At 54.2% G+C, this 20,000-nt stretch overlaps 1 protein-coding gene across 2 annotated transcripts in view; it reads left to right on the forward strand.

The window, feature by feature from the left end:
- LOC143291066 (uncharacterized) overlaps nt 1-20,000 on the forward strand; it is a 52,034-nt gene that overhangs the window by 23,061 nt on the left and 8,973 nt on the right. For both annotated transcript variants that reach the window (XM_076600655.1, XM_076600656.1), the window contains exons 4-12: nt 348-535; nt 1,130-1,751; nt 2,875-3,081; nt 4,233-8,237; nt 8,691-9,855; nt 13,786-13,997; nt 15,544-15,905; nt 17,457-17,755; nt 18,838-18,909. In XM_076600655.1, the coding sequence (XP_076456770.1) occupies nt 348-535; nt 1,130-1,751; nt 2,875-3,081; nt 4,233-8,237; nt 8,691-9,855; nt 13,786-13,997; nt 15,544-15,905; nt 17,457-17,755; nt 18,838-18,909 (7,132 nt within the window). The remainder of the gene's footprint in view (nt 1-347; nt 536-1,129; nt 1,752-2,874; nt 3,082-4,232; nt 8,238-8,690; nt 9,856-13,785; nt 13,998-15,543; nt 15,906-17,456; nt 17,756-18,837; nt 18,910-20,000) is intronic.

The following is a 20,000-nucleotide window of genomic DNA, read 5'->3' on the forward strand; positions in this document are numbered from 1 at the left end:
GATCAGTGAGCTGTATATACAGTATTTTCAGTCAGTTCTAAAGGATTTTTTTTCCTGAAATTTTGTGCATTCCGTCTTAAAAGCTTTACATATACGCACGCACACACACACACACACGCACACACACACGCATGCCTGCCCCACCCTCCCCCATGCCCCAAACACACCCACCCACACATGTCGAAGAAACGGATGTGGATCCACAAAATACACACTTCGAATGGAGTGCCTTCGTGAGGTAGACACCGCCTGAAAAGGAACGTTTGCAGACTTGTTTTGAAGGACGTGTGAGAGACTCAGAAAGGGACTGGGTGGGGGACTGAAAGAGGCGCCGTGCCTTGTTGCAGGCAGCACCCACCCGCATCACCAGAGCAAGAGCAAATCGGGCGCCAGTGGGCTAGGCATGTCAGGGTCTGGGGGAGGGAAGGAGATGGTGGTACTGACCCGTACCATCCCCACCTCGGACGCGGGGCAGTCCAGCATGACCACGGCCAACGGGGGCAAGTCCAGCCGCTCCCTGGATGCCCTGCTGAAGGTGGGTGCTTCCCTCACTGGGTCTGGGTCTGTCTCCCTGTCTGCATGTTTGGGTCCGTGTGTCTGGGTCTGTGTCTGTGTGTCTGTGTTGAGTATTGTCGGTGTCTGTCTCAATGTATTGTCTGTGTCTGAGTCTGTGTCTGTCCCATAGTACTGTCTGTCTCTGTGTCTGTGTCTGTCTGTGTGTCTGTCTCTGTCTGTGTGTCTGTCTCCATGTCTGTCTGTCTCTGTCTCTGTGTCTGTGTCTGTCCCAGTGTATTGTCTGTGTCTGTCTCTGTGTTTCTGTCTGTCTCTGTGTCTGTTAATGTTTGTGTGTGTGTGTGTGTGTGTGTGTATGCATGTGTGCACACATGTATTTATGCATTGTGCACACACACACACACACACACACACAAACACACACACACACACGCACACACACACTCACACTCACACACACACACACACACAAACACACACACACACACGCACACACACACTCACACTCACACACACACACACACACACACACACACACGTACATGCGATCCATTTCTCACACGTCAGCCAGCCTGTCCCCTAACACATGAACACCGACACTGTGCTGGGCGGGCAGGTGACGGACTCTGAACTGCAGAACATGCGCCAGGACCCCCAGACGTCGGCCCCGGGCCCTCCTCCCCCCACCACCACCGCCCCCCGCCCCGCCAAAGCCCCCACCCCCACCCCGCCGCTGAGCAAAGCCCCGACCCCGACCCCGACCCCCGTGAGCAGCGTGCCCCCCACCTCCCACATCGTGGTGCTAGGGGGGGTGGGGCAGACGCTGCTGGCGCAGGAGGGCGTCAAGCTGATCATCACGCAGGCCGCCCCCCGCCCCCTCCACCACCACAAGGCCGCCATCCTGCAGCACCACCACCAGCAGCAGCAGCAGCTGCAGCAACAACAGCAGCATCAACTGCTGCCCCAGGGGGTCATCATGGCGCCGGTGGCGGCCCTGGGGGCGGTGGGAGTGGGTGGGGAGGGCGCAGGGGGAGGGGTCGAACAGCAGCAGCAGCAGCGGTCACAGCCGGTCCCGGTGGTCAGCGCAGCGGGGCAGAAGCAGCGAGTGAAGCTGGTGTACACCAAGCAGGCGGCGGCAGGTGGGGGTGAGGGGGGCGCCTCGGACAGCTCCTTCACCTCCACCTCCACCTCCACCTCCCACGGCTCGACCGTCAGTCTGGACACCAGCGATGATGGAGGTAGGTGATAGGGGGTGGGGGGATGGGGGTATGGGGGTGGGTCTCTGGACACCACTTATGATGGAGGTAGGTGATAGAGGGTGGGGGTATGGGGCTGGGTCTCTGGACACCACTTATGATGGAGGTAGGTGATAGGGGGTGGGGAGTCGGGGTATGGGGATGGGTCTCTGGACACCACTTATGATGGAGGTAGGTGGTGGGGGGTGGGGGGCTGGGGCTGGGTCTCTGGACACCACTTATGATGGAGGTAGGTGATAGGGGGTGGGGAGTCGGGGTATGGGGGTGGGTCTCTGGACACCACTTATGATGGAGGTAGGTGATAGGGGGTGGGGGTATGGGGGTGGGTCTCTGGACACCACTTATGATGGAGGTAGGTGATAGGGGGTGGGAGTGGGGGTATGGGGGTGGGTCTCTGGACACCACTTATGATGGAGGTAGGTGATAGGGGGTGGGGAGTCGGGGTATGGGGGTGGGTCTCTGGACACCACTTATGATGGAGGTAGGTGATAGGGGGTGGGGAGTCGGGGTATGGGGGTGGGTCTCTGGACACCACTTATGATGGAGGTAGGTGATGGGGGGTGGGGGGATGGGGGTATGGGGGTGGGTCTCTGGACACCACTTATGATGGAGGAAGGTGATAGGGGGTGGGGGTATGGGGGTGGGTGCTGGACTCCACTTATGATGGAGGTAGGTGGTAGGGGGTGGGGGATGGGGGTGTCTTTTTTTGGGGGGGAGAGGGGTTTGTGTGTGTGTGTGGGGGGTGGCGTTTTTTGGGGGAGTGGGGTCTGCACGCCAGTGATGATGGAGGTAGCTGATGGGGGGCCTGGGGGTGGAGGTGTATTTTTTGGGGGGAGGGACTTGCTGGGGGGGGGGGGGGGGGGCGTTTTTGGGGGAATTGGGTCTGGACACCAGCGATGATGGAGGTAGCTGATGGGGGCCCTGGAGGTGGGTTTTTTGTTGTTTTTTTTTGGGGGGGAGGGGCTTGTGTGGGGGGGTGGGGGTGGGGGCGTTTTTTAGGGGGAACACGGTCTGGACACCAGCGATGATGGAGGTAGCTGATGGGGGTTTGGGGGGCTGACAGGAGACAACGAAGCACGTGATGGATGTGTGTGTGGTGTGGCAGGAGCGGCAGGCAGCATGGACAAGGTGGGCAGCAGCTCTGTGGCAGCCATTGCCGCCAGTGTGGGGCTGGGTCGCCGAAAGAAGCTGCACCAGCAGCAGCAGCAGCAGCAGCAGCAGCAGCACAAGCCGGGTCGCTACATCTGCAGCTTCTGTGGGCGAGGGTGTGCCAAGCCCAGCGTGCTGCAGAAACACCTGCGTGCGCACACTGGTCAGCTTCCTGCAGTTGTGATGGGTTGGGTTGTGATGCGGTGTGTTGGGTTGTGATGCGGTGTGTTGGGTTGTGATGTGGTGGGTTGGGTTGTGATGCGGTGTGCTGGGTTGTGATGCGGTGTGTTGGGTTGTGATGCGGTGTGTTGTGATGTGATGTGTTGGGTTGTGATGTGATGTGATGTGTTGGGTTGTGATGTGATGTGATGTGATGTGATGTGATGTGTTGGGTTGGGTTGTGATGTGATGTGATGTGTTGGGTTGTGATGTGATGTGTTGGGTTGTGATGTGATGTGTTGGGTTGTGATGTGATGTGATGTGTTGTGTTGGGTTGTGATGTGATGTGATGTGTTGTGATGTGTTGGGTTGTGATGTGATGTGATGTGATGTGTTGGGTTGTGATGTGATGTGTTGGGTTGTGATGTGATGTGTTGTGATGTGATGTGTTGGGTTGTGATGTGATGTGATGTGTTGGGTTGTGATGTGATGATGATGTGATGTGATGTGATGTGTTGGGTTGGGTTGTGATGTGATGTGATGTGTTGGGTTGTGATGTGATGTGATGTGTTGGGTTGTGATGTGATGTGTTGGGTTGTGATGTGATGTGATGTGATGTGTTGTGTTGGGTTGTGATGTGATGTGTTGTGATGTGTTGGGTTGTGATGTGATGTGATGTGATGTGTTGTGTTGGGTTGTGATGTGATGTGTTGTGATGTGTTGGATTGTGATGTGTTGTGATGTGATGTGTTGGGTTGTGATGTGATGTGATGTGTTGGGTTGTGATGTGATGTGATGTGTTGGGATGTGTTGGATTGTGTTGTGTTGGGATGTGTTGGGTTGTGATGTGATGTGATGTGTTGGGTTGTGATGTGATGTGTTGGGTTGTGATGTGATGTAATGTGTTGGGTTGTGATGTGATGGGTTGTGATGTGATGTGATGTGTTGGGTTGTGATGTGATGTGATGTGTTGGGATGTGTTGGATTGTGTTGTGTTGGGATGTGTTGGATTGTAATGTGATGTGATGTGTTGGGTTGTGATGTGATGCAATGTGTTGGGTTGGGATGTGTTGTGACAATGAGCAGTGACAATGTGACAGTGAGTTTTGACAGTGTGACAGTGAGTTGTGGTGTGTGTGTGTGTGTGTGTTGCAGGTGAGCGGCCCTATCCCTGCCTGCCGTGCGGCTTCTCCTTCAAGACGAAGAGCAACCTGTACAAGCACCGCAAGTCGCTGGCGCACAGCCTGAAGGTGGGGCAGCAGCAGTGTGGTGCCCAGGCCTCCCTCTCCTCCCTGGATGACAGTGGACACAGCGTGGAGAGGGATGGTGAGGGCAAGGAGGACTTTGCCGAGGACCTGTCCGAAGGGGACTCAGAGAAGACCGAGTCGGACATGGAGGCCAGCATCGAGGAAGAGGAAGTGACGGTGGTGCGGGAGGAAACGTTGCCGTTGAGAGGGGAGGGGCCCAAAAGCTTGGCGCCGGTTCTCAGAGTCTCCCCGGGGCCCTCTGCTGTCCCCTCCCTCCCCGACCACGTTGTGACGATGTCCTATGTGAGCACCGGTCTGGGCGTGGGGGGGCTGGTCAAGCCTGCGGCCAGCGGGGTCCAGACCAGTAGCACCAGTGGTAGTGCCAGCACTGTCATCCAGCCGGTGTCCCAGGTGTTTGAGAAGCCAGTGAGGGAAGAGTCCATCCTGGAGAACATCCGCATGAAGATCGACAAGCGCAAGCTGATGGAGTGGAGCCGCCAGATGGACCGCATCAAGCACCAGGAGCACGAGGAGCAGCTGCAGGTGCACAGCAAGTTCCCCGTGCACATTGCACCCAAGGCCGGCAGCCTGGAAGACCCCCTGCCCATCCTTCAGCAGGCAGGGGTGGGGCCAGACACTGCAGACCCCAAGGCCGACGGCTCTCAGCTCCAGGGGGCCAGGCCTGCCCTGCACGCCCTCTACTCCACCCCCGCTGTACACGTGAGCGACCACGATGATTCCCAGCTCTTCAGGCAGGTGTCGGCCCCTGCCGCCCTGCCCGCCTCCCAGGCCCCCATCCCCCAGCTGAAGGTGGAGGGGAAGTCTGTGGAGATTGACGATGAGGTGGAGACCTCTCTGTTGGAGAGGCAGATGGGGGAAGCCCGGCGGGCCCTGCAGAAGATCGGAGCCCTGACGGATAAGCTGCCCGACTCTGAAGGCTGCACCTACACTTTCAAAACACTGCCAGACAACGCCATCCAGGTCACCATTCACATGGCCAAAGACAGCGAGTCAGACACCAAAACTCACAAAGACAAAAGTCCGTCTGCAAAAGACAGCTCATTGACAAAAGTGACGTCCGTGTCTAGTGGTGCATCCGTTGGATCTGTGGGAGGGAAGTCAGAGGACTCGTCCCTTCACCCTGCTTCCTATGCCTCCAGGCTGGCTCCACGCATGCCACCCTTGCTGAGTCGCTCCGTCTCTGCTGACACCAAGACGCTCAGCAAGGAGCTGCTCAAAGAACGCATTCAGCAGCTCATCTCTGCCAATGAGGCCATTGTGGACATGCCCATGGCCGACCCCCCTCGCTCCAAAGGGCGCTTTTCCAGGCAAAACAGTGACTTAGGCTTCCACTCCTGGAAACTGAGTGACCAGGTCACAAAAGTGTCTGAGCCCCCCTCCTCCTCCTCCTCCACCACCACTGCCAGTTCCAGCTCCCGAATCACGGTGCCCAACATCACCTCCGTTCCCCTGCAGCCCATCCCTGCAGAAGGGGACGGGGTGCGCGGCGCCACGCTCTTGTCCTCAGCCTCCATGGACGGGGGCCGGGAGAGGTCTCACAAAGACCTCAGGCGCTCCGTGTCAGCGTCTGGAGTGCGGATGGTGGACCAGGCCACCTTGCTGGCTCTGCAGCAAGAATCGCAGAAGGCGACGCTGGGACGAAGAGACTCACCTCAACTGGTGGAAAAATCGCACAGCGTGACCCCACAGTCAGGTGGGAGGGCGGATGGCGGGGAAGGGGCCATGGCTGAAGTGTCTTTGTTGCTGGAGGACGGGAACATGTGTATTCCAGCGTCCCTGCCCCTGGAAGTGATCAAGGCCATCACCTCGTCCAGTCACCTGACCGGCAGCCCCTCGGGGGAGATCAAGATCCAGTTCAAGCTGGCCAAGTCCAAGACGGAGGAGTCCCAGCTGAAATCGGAAGCCCAGAGCGGGGACAAGGTGGTGTCCTCTGTGGCTATGATCGGCCAGCCAGGGGTTCAGTTCCCTCATACCAGCAAAGCCTCCAGCGTGGCCCTTCCCCAAGGCAGCAAAGCCTCCAGCGTGGCCCTTCCCCAAGGCAGCAAAGCCTCCTCATCCATGGAGCAGGCTGGCAAAGGAGAGGTGGCCAAGTCAGAGTTAAAATCTCAGCAGGACAACAGCGTCATCAAGAACCTGCTGAAAAAGGGTGTGCCCTCCTCCTCCTCCTCCTCCTCCCTCCAGGTCCCCTCTGCCACCTGGGACCTCCCCCACACCACCCGCCCCCCCAAGCTGAAGTCCAGTGCCAAGGTGAAGAGCGCGGATTCCCCTTATGGCATTCCCCAGATCGTCACCTCCAGCATGGGTGCCCAGCAGATCGTGCTGACGGTCAAGGACTTCCACTCCAGGTCCATGGAGGTGGCCCACCAGTCGCGGTCTATGGACAGCAGCTACCAGTCCAAGTCCATGGATACCTGCCACCCCTCAGACAGCTTTGATCAGATTAAGGTGCACCTGGTGCGGGACAAAATTTTGGGGGTGCCGGACTCTGTCCCAGGGCCTGCCACAGCATCACCAGACTCTTCCTCCTCCGCTGCCAGATCAGCTGGGGAGGAGGGGCCCAAAGGAAGCAAGGTGGAGGCAGCCCACTCTGACGTCAAGCAGTACCCCTGCCCTGACTGTGGGGTGTCGTTCAACCAGAGTCAGATCCTCAACATGCACAAGATGTTCTACTGCAACAAGGTGAAGCCCATGCAGCTGGAGGAGGGGGCCCTGAAGCCGTGTGTGCCCACGTCCTCTGTGACAGCAGGCAGTGGAATCAACAAGCTCCAGTTTCACCAGCAGACTCAGCAGCACCTGACGGTGCCCAAAAAGGGCAGCAGCTCTGCCTTCCTCAAGTCGCACTCCACGACAGAGGTGGAGGCCAGCGCCGCCTGGCAGAAAGAGGACTACCCCCAGCTCCGCACCCAGCTGGCCCTGCGACCCTCGCAGTCTGTGGATGAAAGCGCGTCACGTGGGGAAGGGCCCTCCGGCACCCCCAAACCTCAGCAGAAATTCATCATCGAGAACATCGACCCCCTGGTGCCCCCAAAGAAGGGTCGGCCCAAAGGGTCCAAGAACAAGCCCAAGGACCTCAACATGATCCTGGCCAAGGCCAATGCCAAAGCCACAGCGGCCAAAGCTTTCGCCAGGGCCTCGGCAGGATCAGCGGCGGTGCAGAAGACCCAGTCCCCAGGCGTCCTGACCTCGGTGGCCCTGTCCCCGGCACTGCTGGTGTCACCCCAGACCCAGTCCCCGGTGGCAGGGGTGGGGAAGGTGGGCCCCAAGCTGATCCTGCCCCGCTCACAGTACATGACCCCGCTGCTCATCAGCCAGGCCTCGGTGACAGCGGCGCCCTCCCTCAGCACTCAGGGCAGCAGCGGGTCGTCGTCCCCCATGATGGGCCAGCCTGTCCTCTCCCTCCACACCTCATCCAGCAGCCTCATCACCCCCGGCACCTGCTCCACCCCCAGCGTCATCCTCACCCCCTCCTCCTCCGTCCCCTCCCAGTCCTCCTCCTCCTCCTCTGTCTCACAGCCACAGCCGGAGATCCTGTCCTCGGCCACTGGCTTTCCCCTGGGCATCCCCAACCTGGTCACCACCCCAGAGGGCACCACCCTGCTTACCCCGGGTACCCCTGGCACCCCGGGTACCCCCGGCACGCCAACCACAGATCCCCAGTCCCTGTGGAAGCTGAAGCTGAAGGGCCGGCTGCTGATGAAGCGCTCCATCAGCGAGCAGCGCATGCAGACCTTTGCCGAGGCGGAGAGAAACGCTGCAGCCTCCAAGCTGGCGTCGGCAAGTTGGCACACGCCGGAGGGAGTGGGGGCGGCCAAGACGGCAACATCCACTGGTGTCAGGACCACACAGGCGTCTACCTCTGCTGCCTCCCTCCCCACCTCCCGCACGTCTTCAGGTAGGGTCGGCAGACTGAATGGTGTGGGATGTTGGGCAGATTGAATACTGTGTGATGGTTTATGTGTTCCGCTTGAAACGGAAGGTTTTGGATTTGTACATTGTTATTGTATGTTATGTAACAGTTACCTTTTGTCTGGGATGTCGTCAGCCCAGATCTTGGCACTGTGAAGTTGGCTGGGCTATGTTGTATTTCATTGGCAACAAAAATGATATTGGTAATGATAATACTGACTTGGTTTTACTTTCACAACAGCAGGTGTGGTAAGTTTTATGGTTTCAAGTTGGGTTTGTCTGTGTCTTTGGTTATATCCCTGACATTTTTGTCTGCGACTCACAGTAAGCTTGTGAAAAATGTCATCCTTGTGCTGAATTGTCAGTGCTGTGCATGTACATGAAACACACCACTGTTTGTGCCATTCCTGTTGTCAGCTTTGAATGCCTGGGGTTTCAGGGGGCAGCCATCTCTTGCACCCTGACGACCGGCATCAGGCATCGGCGGCGAGCCCCAAGAGAACAGTGGTCAGTGTCCATGGCCACAAACACCTCAGCAAAGCAGCCTCGGCTTCCAGCGCGGAGATGTTGCTGCGTATCGGGGCCCACGGTCCGCCAGTGTTGCGGGCCCTGTCAGAGCCTGGGGTGAAAGGGGCGGTGACGGTGACCACGGTTCCCAAGCTGGACCTTCTAACCACCGTCACCACAGCCACCACTGCTGCCACCACGACGGCCCAGAGAGAGGACGGTGGGTCGGCAGTTTCCCACAGCGCCACAGCTGCAGCGGCCTCCACACTGGCCAGTCTGTTCTCCTCGGTGGTGAGGGAGGGCGGGGCGGGGGTGCGCGGTTCTGGGGGCTCCCTGGTCATGTCGGTGCCCGTGGTGCTGGCCCAGCCTGTCTTTGTCAACTCCCAGGTCCCCAGCGGCCTGTCACGCCGCCCTCCACCTCCCTCCCACCACCTCCTCTCACACCCTTCCTCCTCCTCCTCCTCACCCTTCCCCCAGGCGGAAGACCTGGGCTCGGTGGTTCTGGAGGGGTGCCAGCTGACGCTGCCAGAGGTGCCCCTGTCCTCCCTGCTGAAGCCCTGGAGGCCCGGACGCACCCCCCTCACCCCCACCTGCCTAGTCACCGCGCCTGGCTACCTGTCCTCCCGGGTCCTCACCTCCCCCTCCCTCCCCGCTCTCTTCCCCCGCTCCCCTGGTGGGTCCTTTGACAAGGGGGCACTGGAGCGCTCGACCAGCAGCGACGGCACCAAGGAACTGGCTGCGGCCCCGGACCCGGCTGAGCCAGCCAGAGAGATCAGGTTGACCCGCACCCTGTCGGCCGAGAGCGGGGCCAGTCTGCTGCGAGGCTCCCCCTTGGCTGGGGAGCGGAAGGAGGGCGGGGGGGCGGCGTTGCCGGGGGCGACACCCGTCAAAGTGCCATTGTACCTGTGTGGTCACTCCTACCCCAGCCTGCACTCAGCCACCTTCGTCACCTTCCTCAGCGCCAAGCGCCCCCAGCCCAACTACGTGCAGGTGAAGGGAAACAACCGGCGGGTGTCCATGTACTCCAACTGGCGCCTGTCCACACACAACCCCAACCCTGCAGGCCTCACCTCCAGAATGCTGCTGGCGCTCTACAGGTGAGGTGGATGGGTGGGTCTGCTTGATGCTGTGCTTGTGGAATGCCGCTTGACTGCATGTTGCCTGTTTCACATCCACTTGCTTACAAACTTTAGAAGGAAGCACAGAGGTACTTTTACTGGCTTTGGTTTTACGCAGGAGTGTGTGTGTGGGGGTATGTATGTGTGTGTGCTTGCACAAGTACTTAGAGCACATGCACACAGACACACACACAAATGCACATGGGCACACACACCACCACCACACTACATAGCACCACACCACACCACACCACACCACACCAGTGCATGACATGGGGGTAGGGGGGTAGGGTAGGGCATGACATGGGGGTAGGGGGGTAGGGTAGGGCATGACCTGGGGTTAGGGGGGTAGGGTAGGGCATGACATGGGGGTTGTGGGGTAGGGTAGGACATGACATGGGGGTAGGGGGGTAGGGTAGGGCATGACCTGGGGTTAGGGGGGTAGGGTAGGGCATGACATGGGGGTTGTGGGGTAGGGTAGGGAATGACATGGCGGGTAGGGGGGTAGGATAGTGCATGACATGGGAGTAGGGGGGTAGGGTAGGGCATGACCTGGGGGTAGGATAGTGCATGACATGGGAGTAGGGGGGTAGGGTAGGGGATGACCTGGGGGTAGGATAGTGCATGACATAGGGGGTAGGGTAGGGCATGACATAGGGGGTAGGGTAGGGCATGACATGGGGGTAGGGTAGGGCATGACAGGGGGTAGGATAGTGCATGACATAGGGGTAGGGTAGGGCATGACATAGGGGGTAGGATAGTGCATGACATAGGGGTAGGGCATGACATAGGGGGTAGGATAGTGCATGACATGGGGGTAGGGTAGGGCATGACAGGGGGTAGGATAGTGCATGACATAGGGGTAGGGTAGGGCATGACATGGGGGTAGGGTAGGGCATGACATGGGGGTAGGGTAGGGCATGACAGGGGGTAGGATAGTGCATGACATAGGGGTAGGGTAGGGCATGACATAGGGGGTAGGATAGTGCATGACATGGGGGTAGGATAGTGCATGACATGGGGGTAGGGTAGTGCATGACATGGGGGTAGGGTAGGGCATGACATGGGGGTAGGGTAGGGCATGACAGGGGGTAGGATAGTGCATGACATAGGGGTAGGGTAGGGCATGACATAGGGGGTAGGATAGGGCATGACATGGGGGTAGGGTAGGGCATGACATGGGGGTAGGGTAGGGCATGACATAGGGGGTAGGATAGGGCATGACATGGGAGGTAGGGTAGGGCATGACATGGGGGTAGGGTAGGGCATGACATGGGAGGTAGGGTAGGGCATGACATGGGGGTAGGGTAGGGCATGACATGGGGGTAGGGTAGGGCATGACATGGGGTTGTTCAGGACAGTGTTGGGAGGTAGGGTAGGGCATGACATGGGGTTGTTCAGGACAGTGTTGGGAGGTAGGGTAGGGCATGACATGGGGTTGTTCAGGACAGTGTTGGGAGGTAGGGTTGTACAATACAGGATAGTGTGGGACTGCCCTTTAGGAGGGTGAAGATTCCTAAAAAAATGAAAACCTACCGGAAAACCACCACTGTGTGTGTGCGTGTGTGTGTGCGCGTGCGCGTGTGCGTGTGTGTACTATTCACACACTTTCAAAGAAAACTTTAACAATGAACTTACTTAGCTTTACCTTATTTGCATTTTATTCTATTGTTTGCACATTTTGAAGAGTGAATTTCTGCACTTATGCATAGGCAATAAACCAGTCTTAGTCTCTTTAGTCTATAACAAAGTGTTACAACTTACATGTTGAACATTGAATTTCTGCACCTGCGCACAGACAGTACACCAGTCTGGAATCTCCTCAGTCTATTGAGACTAATGAAGTGCTGCATGCTGAACATTGAATTTCTGCACCTGCGCACAGACAGTACACCAGTCTGGAATCTCCTCAGTCTATTGAGACTAATGAAGTGCTGCATGCTGAACATTGAATTTCTGCAACTGTGCACAGACAGTACATCAGTCTGGAATCTCCTGTCTTTTGAGACTAATGAAGTGTTGCATGCTGAACATTGAGTTTCTGCAACTGTGCACAGACAGTACATCAGTCTGGAATCTCCTGTCTTTTGAGACTAATGAAGTGTTGCATGCTGAACATTGAATTTCTGCACCTGTGCACAGACAATGAACCAGTCTGGAATCTCCTGTCTTTTGAGACTAATGAAGTGTTGCATGCTGAACATTGAATTTCTGCACCTGTGCACAGACAATGAACCAGTCTGGAATCTTCTTTTGTGGTTTTAGGCTAATGAAGTGTTGCATGTTGAATATCTTCTTCATCAGCGTTCATGGGCTGCAACTCCCACGTTCACTCGTATGTACACGAGTGGGCTTTCACTTGTATGACCGTTTTTACCCGGCCATGTAGGCAGCCATACTCTGCTTTCGGGGGTGTGCATGCTGGATATGTTCTTGTTTCTACAACCCACCGAACGCTGACATGAATTACAGAATCTTTAACATGCGTATTTGATCTTCTGCTTGCGTTTACACACAAAGGGGGTTCAGGCACTAGCAGGTCTGCACATATGTTGACCTGGGAGATTGGAAAAATCTCTACCCTTTATCCACCAGGCACCGTCAAGAGATTCAAACCCAGGACCCACAGATCGCAAGTCCAGTGCTTAAACCACTCGGCTATTGCGCCCGTCATGTTGAATATATAAAGATTCTGCATCTGTGCTCAGACAATAAAACAGTCTTGAATCTTTTAAGTCTTTTGAGACAAATGAAGTGTTGCAATGTTGAACATAAAGTTTCTGCACCTGTGTGTAGACTATAAACCAGACTTGAGTCTAAAAGACCAATGAAGCGTTGCATGTCAGACATTGAATTTTTGCGCCTGTGAAAGTCTATAGTATAAAGCAGTCTTGAATCCCTGACCGTTTGATGAAGAGTTGCGTGTCAAACAGTGAATTTTGTGCCTGCGCATGGACAGTAAATCCAACTTGGAGTCTCTTTGAGTCTCAGAGGAGGCGTATCGTTGTAATGTACATGGGTGGTGAATGAACCCTGTCACTTGCCTGACCTTGACCTTGGTGTCACCACCACCACCACCACCACCAGCTGTACCTGCTGCATGGTGGGGCGGGTCTGATGTGGAGTAGAACGCATTGGTATAATCCTGATTCACCTATTCTACTTGTATCGCCTGTTCTCGATTCGCCTGTCACTACCTTATTGGTGATCCCATTTCACGTGCTCCCACTTTGCCTATTCCGAGTCTCAAGTAGCATTTCACCATACAGTTGGTGATCCCATTTCGCCTGTTCCCACTTTGCCTATTCTGAGCCTCAAGTAGCCTTTCACCATGGAATTGGTGAACCATTTTGCCTATTCTGAGTCTCAAGTAGCATTTCACCATGAAATTGGTGCACCCATTTTGCCTATTCCGATTTTGTCTGTTCTGAATCTCAAGTGACCTTTCACTATGGAATGGGTGGACCCATTTTGCCTATTCTCACTTTGCATATTCTGAGTCTCAAGTAGCTTTTCACCATGGAATTGGTGAACCTATTTTGCCTATTCCTACTTTGCCTGTTCTTAAATAGCCTGTCACCACTAAATTGATGAACCCATTTTGCCTATTCCCAGTTGATCTATGTATGTTTGTGTGTGTGTTTGTGTTTGTGTGTCACTGTGTGTCTGAGAGAAAGAGAGACAGGCAGACAGACAGACAGACAGACAGACAAGAGACAGAACAGGGCTGACTCGGGGGGGGGGGGGGGGGGGGGGAAGAGGTAGGCAAAATGGGTCTTAAGAGGCCACTGAGGGTGGAGGCAAGCTCTAAGTGTAGGCGAAAGAGGAACAAGGCGAACGGGGCCTGCTCCGTGCCTGACAGCACTGTGTCCGAAGAGTGACCTGGAGTGCCCCCCCTTTGCTGTGCAGGTCACGCTACACGGCCAACCCCACCTACGCCAGCAGCAGCGTCATGCAGTACAGCGTCACGCACAGCTCCTACTGGCAGTACAAGCGCACCAAGGGCAAGCACTCTGGCGCCTCTGTTCAGTCCCAGCATGCCAGTCCACCCGGCAGCTCTGCTCCTCTGGCCAAAGTCTCCTCCGCTGCGGAGGATATGGAAGTGGCCAACTCGGCGTCCGGTGAGTTTTGATGGCCGTCCACCTTGTGTGACAGTTGTTTTGACTTTGCTGTGTGTTTTTTTGTGTTATATGTCGTCGGTGATTATTTTCATCCTTAATCTTTAGATTTTTTGTTTGTTTTGTTTTGTATTGTTATGTTTGTAAGGGTACGAATCACAGACTTCACCATGATTAATTTCTCTTTGCGGATACAGTGATTCTGATTTTGATTTCTGATTCTGATGCCACCTTGCCCAAGCTTATTTGATCTGCATACAACAGTGCATTGTCAGTCAGGCTTAGCAAACAGGATGACTCCTCCATGGAGGAAGTAACTGTATTTTGCTGCACCGTGCGGTGCAGTGTGTACTATTTCCTTGTGGAGGACTAAAACTTAAAGAGAGTTTCACAGATTCTACATCTTTTCCTGCTCTCTGGACTTGCATCTGAAAGACAAAAGAAAAAGAAGAAGAAGAAAAGAAGAAATCTTTGAATATCGCAGTATCTTCCTGTTGCATTACTTATCTTTGAACTTTCCCCCTTTGCTTTGAGCTGTGTGAGAAGATGCCAAGATGGAGTGGACAGCTGGTGAAAATTTGGGCAACAGACCTTGGAGATTATTTTTTTCTTCTCTTGTGGCAACTGTTTGAAAACGCTGAATTTGTTTTAACGGGATTCATCATCATTTCCAGACCCTATCTGTCACATGGTTGTTGAGGCAGAGTGATCCTGGAGGAATGAACAGCTGTCAACATGGGGACATCACTGATGGGTCACTGTGTTGCAGATTGATCCTGGAGGAATGAACAGCTGTCAACATAGGGACATCACTGATGGGTCACTGTGTTGCAGATTGATCCGGGAGGAATGAACAGCTGTCAACATGGAGACATCACTGATGGGTCACTGTGTTGCAGATTGATCCTGGAGGAATGAACAGCTGTCAACATAGGGACATCACTGATTGGTCACTGTGTTGCAGATTGATCCTGGAGGAATGAACAGCTGTCAACATAGGGACATCACTGGTGGGTCACTGTGTTGCAGATTGATCCTGGAGGAATGAACAGCTGTCAACATGGGGACATCACTGATGGGTCACTGTGTTGCAGATTGATCCTGGAGGAATGAACAGCTGTCAACATGGGGACATCACTGATGGGTCACTATGTTGCAGATTGATCCTGGAGGAATGAACAGCTGTCAACATGGGGACATCACTGATGGGTCACTGTGTTGCAGATTGATCCTGGAGGAATGAACAGCTGTCAACATGGGGACATCACTGATGGGTCACTGTGTTGCAGATTGATCCTGGAGGAATGAACAGCTGTCAACATGGGGACATCACTGATGGGTCACTGTGTTGCAGATTGATCCTGGAGGAATGAACAGCTGTCAACATGGGGACATCACTGATGGGTCACTGTGTTGCAGATTGATCCTGGAGGAATGAACAGCTGTCAACATGGGGACATCACTGATGGGTCACTGTGTTGCAGATTGATCCTGGAGGAATGAACAGCTGTCAACAATGGGACTTCACAGTTGGGTCACTGTGTTGCAGATGGTGGCACCGCGGGCAGCGAGAGAGGACTGGATCTCAGTCGAGCCTCCTCCTCCTCCACTTCTTCCTCGGCGAAACTGGCCGCTGCGGGACTGTCCAAGGATGAGGTGATGGAGATCCTCAACAACAAAGGGAAGCCACTCAAGTTCCGGGCTGGCTACAAGAGCGAGGAGAACTACGAGTACGTCAGGGGTCGTGGGCGGGGCAAGTACGTGTGTGAGCTGTGTGGCATTCGCTGCAAGAAGCCCAGCATGCTGAAGAAGCACGTGCGCACGCACACAGACTACCGGCCCTACCAATGCCTGCACTGCAAGTTCTCCTTCAAGACCAAGGGCAACTTGACCAAGCACATGAAGTCCAAGGTATTTGGCTAGTTGGGGGGGGTGGGGGGGGGGGGCACTCCTGCCTCTCTTCTTCACACCTCTTATCATTATTCTGCTGTTTTGAAGCTCGCAGCTCTTGTAATTATTTGTATTTGTATTTCTTTTTACCACCCCACCCTACCCCTACACCCACCCACACACCCATGCCCCCACCTCTCCCTACCCCTTCACCCACCCACACACCCATACCCCCACCCCACCCTACCCCTACACCCACCCACACACCCGTACCCCCACCTCTCCCTACCCCTACACCCACCCACACACCCGTACCCCCACCTCTCCCTACCCCTACACCCACCCACACACCCGTACCCCCACCTCTCCCTACCTCTTCACCCACCCACACACCCATGCCCCCACCTCTCCCTACCCCTACACCCACCCACACACCCATACCCCCACCTCTCCCTACCCCTTCACCCACCCACACACCCATACCCCCACCTCTCCCTACCCCTTCACCCACCCACACACCTACCCCCACCTCTCCCTACCCCTTCACCCACCCACACACCCGTACCCCCACCTCTCCCTACCCCTTCACCCACCCACACACCCATACCCCCACCTCTCCCTACCCCTTCACCCACCCACACACCCATACCCCCACCTCTCCCTACCCCTACGCCCACCCACACACCTACCCCCACCTCTCCCTACCCCTTCACCCACCCACACACCCATACCCCCACCTCTCCCTACCCCTACGCCCACCCACACACCTACCCCCACCTCTCCCTACCCCTTCACCCACCCACACACCCATACCCCCACCTCTCCCTACCCCTACACCCACCCACACACCCGTACCCCCACCTCTCCCTACCCGTACACCCACCCACCCACCTACCCCCACTGCTCACAACACCTCCTCACCTACCCTGCACTGTGGCGATGATGATAATAATGGTGATGATGGTGGTGATGATGATAATGGTGATGATGATGGGGATAATGGTTATGGTGATGATGATGGTGATAATGCTTATGGTAATGATGGTGTGATGGCAGTGATGATGGGGGTGATGATGATGATGGTAATGATGATATTGGTGGTGGTGATGATTGTGGTAATGATAATGGTAATGACGATGGTGATGATTGTGGTTATGAAAATAATGGTGATTATGGTAATGGTGATGACAGTGATGATGATGATGATGATGATGGTGATAATGGTAATGATGATGATGTAATGGTGGTGATGATGATGATAATGGAAATGGTGATGCCGATGACAGTGGTAATAGTGATGATAATGGTAATAGTGATGATAATGGTCATGGTGGTGATGTTGTTGATAATCGAAATGGTGATGGTAAAGGTAATAGTGATGGTGATGGTGGTGATGCTGATGATAATTGAAATGGTGATGGTAAAGGTAACAGTGATGATAATAGTGATGGTGGTGATGCTGATGATAATGGTAATGATAATGGTAATAATGATAGTGATGTTAATGATGAGGACGACGATAATGATGACGACGATGATGATATTGGTGACTGTGGACCCCTCTCCCTCTAGGCGCACCAGAAGCGGTGCCTGGAGCTGGGGGTGTACCCGGTGCCCATGACGGTGGACGACTGTCAGATCGACGAGGACGCGCTGGCCAAGCAGTGTGCCGTGGCCAAGGATGCCCGCATCACCGACACCGACAACCCCCCCGCACCCACGCCCTCCCTGCCCAGCCTCACCAGCACCGACGGGGACGCGGCGGACGATGATGACAACGATGACAACAACGACTTTGATGATGAGGACGATGAGGAGGAGGACGGGGAGGAGGAGGAAGGGAGGGGCGCCAGCATGGACAGGGGGATCAGGTGAGGGGGTGGTGGGTTGTGGGGGTGTTGGGGCATCAGGTGAGGGGGTGGTGGGTTGTGGGGGTGTTGGGGCATCAGGTGAGGGGGGGGTGGGTTGTGGGGGTGTTGGGGCATCAGGTGAGGGGCTGGTGGGTTGTGGGGGTGTTGGGGCATCAGGTGAGGGGGTGGTGGGTTGTGGGGGTGTTGGGGCATCAGGTGAGGGGGTGGTGGGTTGTGGGGGTGTTGGGGCAAGGGGTTTGTTGTGGGGGGAGGGGTGGCAGGTTGGGGGGGGGGGGCGGGGTGTATACATGGAGAGAGACACACACACACACATGGCACATGGGGGGAGGAGGGAGAGAGATTTAGAGGGAAGGGAAAGGTACAGAAAGAGAGAGAGGGGAGGGAGGGAGAGGGGGGCTGAGAATGAGAGAGAGGGAGGGGAAGAGAGAGAGAAAGGGAGGGGAGAGAGAGAGAGAGAGTGGGGAATGGAGGGGGAGTGGGGAAGGGAGGGGGGCAGAATGAGGGGGAGGGAGGGAGGGAGGGACAGATAGGTAAAGGGGAATGGAGGGGGAGGGGGATGGAGGAGAGGGGGGGAGGGGAAAGCAGTGAGAGAGAGGGAGAAGGGGAGAGAAAGAGAGACAATTGAAATAGACTGAATTCATTATCACTCAGTAGGTTCATATGGTTTGCATGGTTTCAGATGCATGCACACTTACATATATACATGCGCACACTTGCATATATGCAAACATACAAGCACATATACGCTTCCGTGTGTGCACATACATGCATGTATGCGCATAGACATGCACTTGTGCATCTATGTGCACACACACTCACACACATACACACTTACATGTGTGCACATACATGCATGTATGTGCATAGACATGCACTTCTGCATCAATGTGCATATGCACACACAAGCAAACACACACACACACGTATGCACTTAGACATGCACTTGTGCATCTATGTGCACATGCACACACAAGCAGACAAACACACACACACACACACACACACACACACACACACACACTTTTTTATTTACTCACCAGGCTGGTCGGTTAATCTGTGTCCTCACCATTTATGCTTTGCAGTGAGTCGTCAGAAGCAGATTTTGCACCAGGAGTGGAATCAGCTGACCTGCAGTGCGCATCAAGAGATGAACGGTACTGGCACTTGACCTTCCAACTCCTTTGAGTGCAAACCTCCTCTTGCGGTTTGCTGTAGATAACTGATTCTGAGGATGCCGTGAAAAGTAGGACACATGTGCTGTAGCTGTTTGTCATCACACAGTAGGTGCCTAATTCCAAGCTGTGGGTACATCTTATTAACTGCATCTGGGAGAAATGTTCATTATCTTTACACACACACACACACTCACACACACACACACACACACACACACACACACACACACACAGAGTCAAACTGGCTTTAGTATATAAAAAAAAACCCAGAAAAAACAACAACAACAACAACAAAAACGTAAACATTTTGTACATGTGTACAATTATCAATACAAATTCTTTTATATGATCCTTTATAGAGACGCATAGTTTTTTAGTTTTTTTCTCAATATGTTGATCTCTCAAGTGATAAGTTGGTGTGATTGCTTTAATTGATTGTGAGCTCATGACCTAATGTGTTTGATGTTCTGTGTTAGTCATATGAAAGATGTAATAGTTTCATGTTAGTCTTATGAAAGATGTAATAGTTTCATGTTAGTTTATATGAAAGATGTAATCGTTTCATGTTAGTTTATATGAAAGATATAACAGTTTCATGTTAGTTTATGTGAAAGATGAAATAGTTTCTTGTTAGTCATATGGAAGATGTAAGTTTCATGACAGTTTCATGTTAGTCATGTTAAATATGTAATAGTTTTATGTTAGTCATATGAAAGATGTGATAATTTCATGTTCCCCCACAAAGTTTCCAGAAATGAACTTGTCTTGTCTTGTTTCACCTGTTTTTATAATCAGTGTGACATGTGACAATGTCTTGTCTTGACTTGTCCCAACCAGTTTTTGAATTTCTAATCAGTCTGCATGATAAGAATCCAGGTGACATTGTCTTGTCCTGTCTTGTTTCTGCCATTTTGCTAATCAGTTTGTGTGTTTAGAATTCAGGTGACAGTGTCTTGTCTTGTCTTGTCTCAGCCATTTATCTAGTCAATTACCATGTTCAGAATCCAGGTGACAATGTCTTGTCTTGTCTTGTCTTGTCTCAGCCATTTATGTAATCAGTTACCATGTTC

Source organism: Babylonia areolata, chromosome 16 (genome assembly GCF_041734735.1).
Source record: "Babylonia areolata isolate BAREFJ2019XMU chromosome 16, ASM4173473v1, whole genome shotgun sequence".
NCBI lineage: Eukaryota > Metazoa > Mollusca > Gastropoda > Neogastropoda > Buccinidae > Babylonia > Babylonia areolata.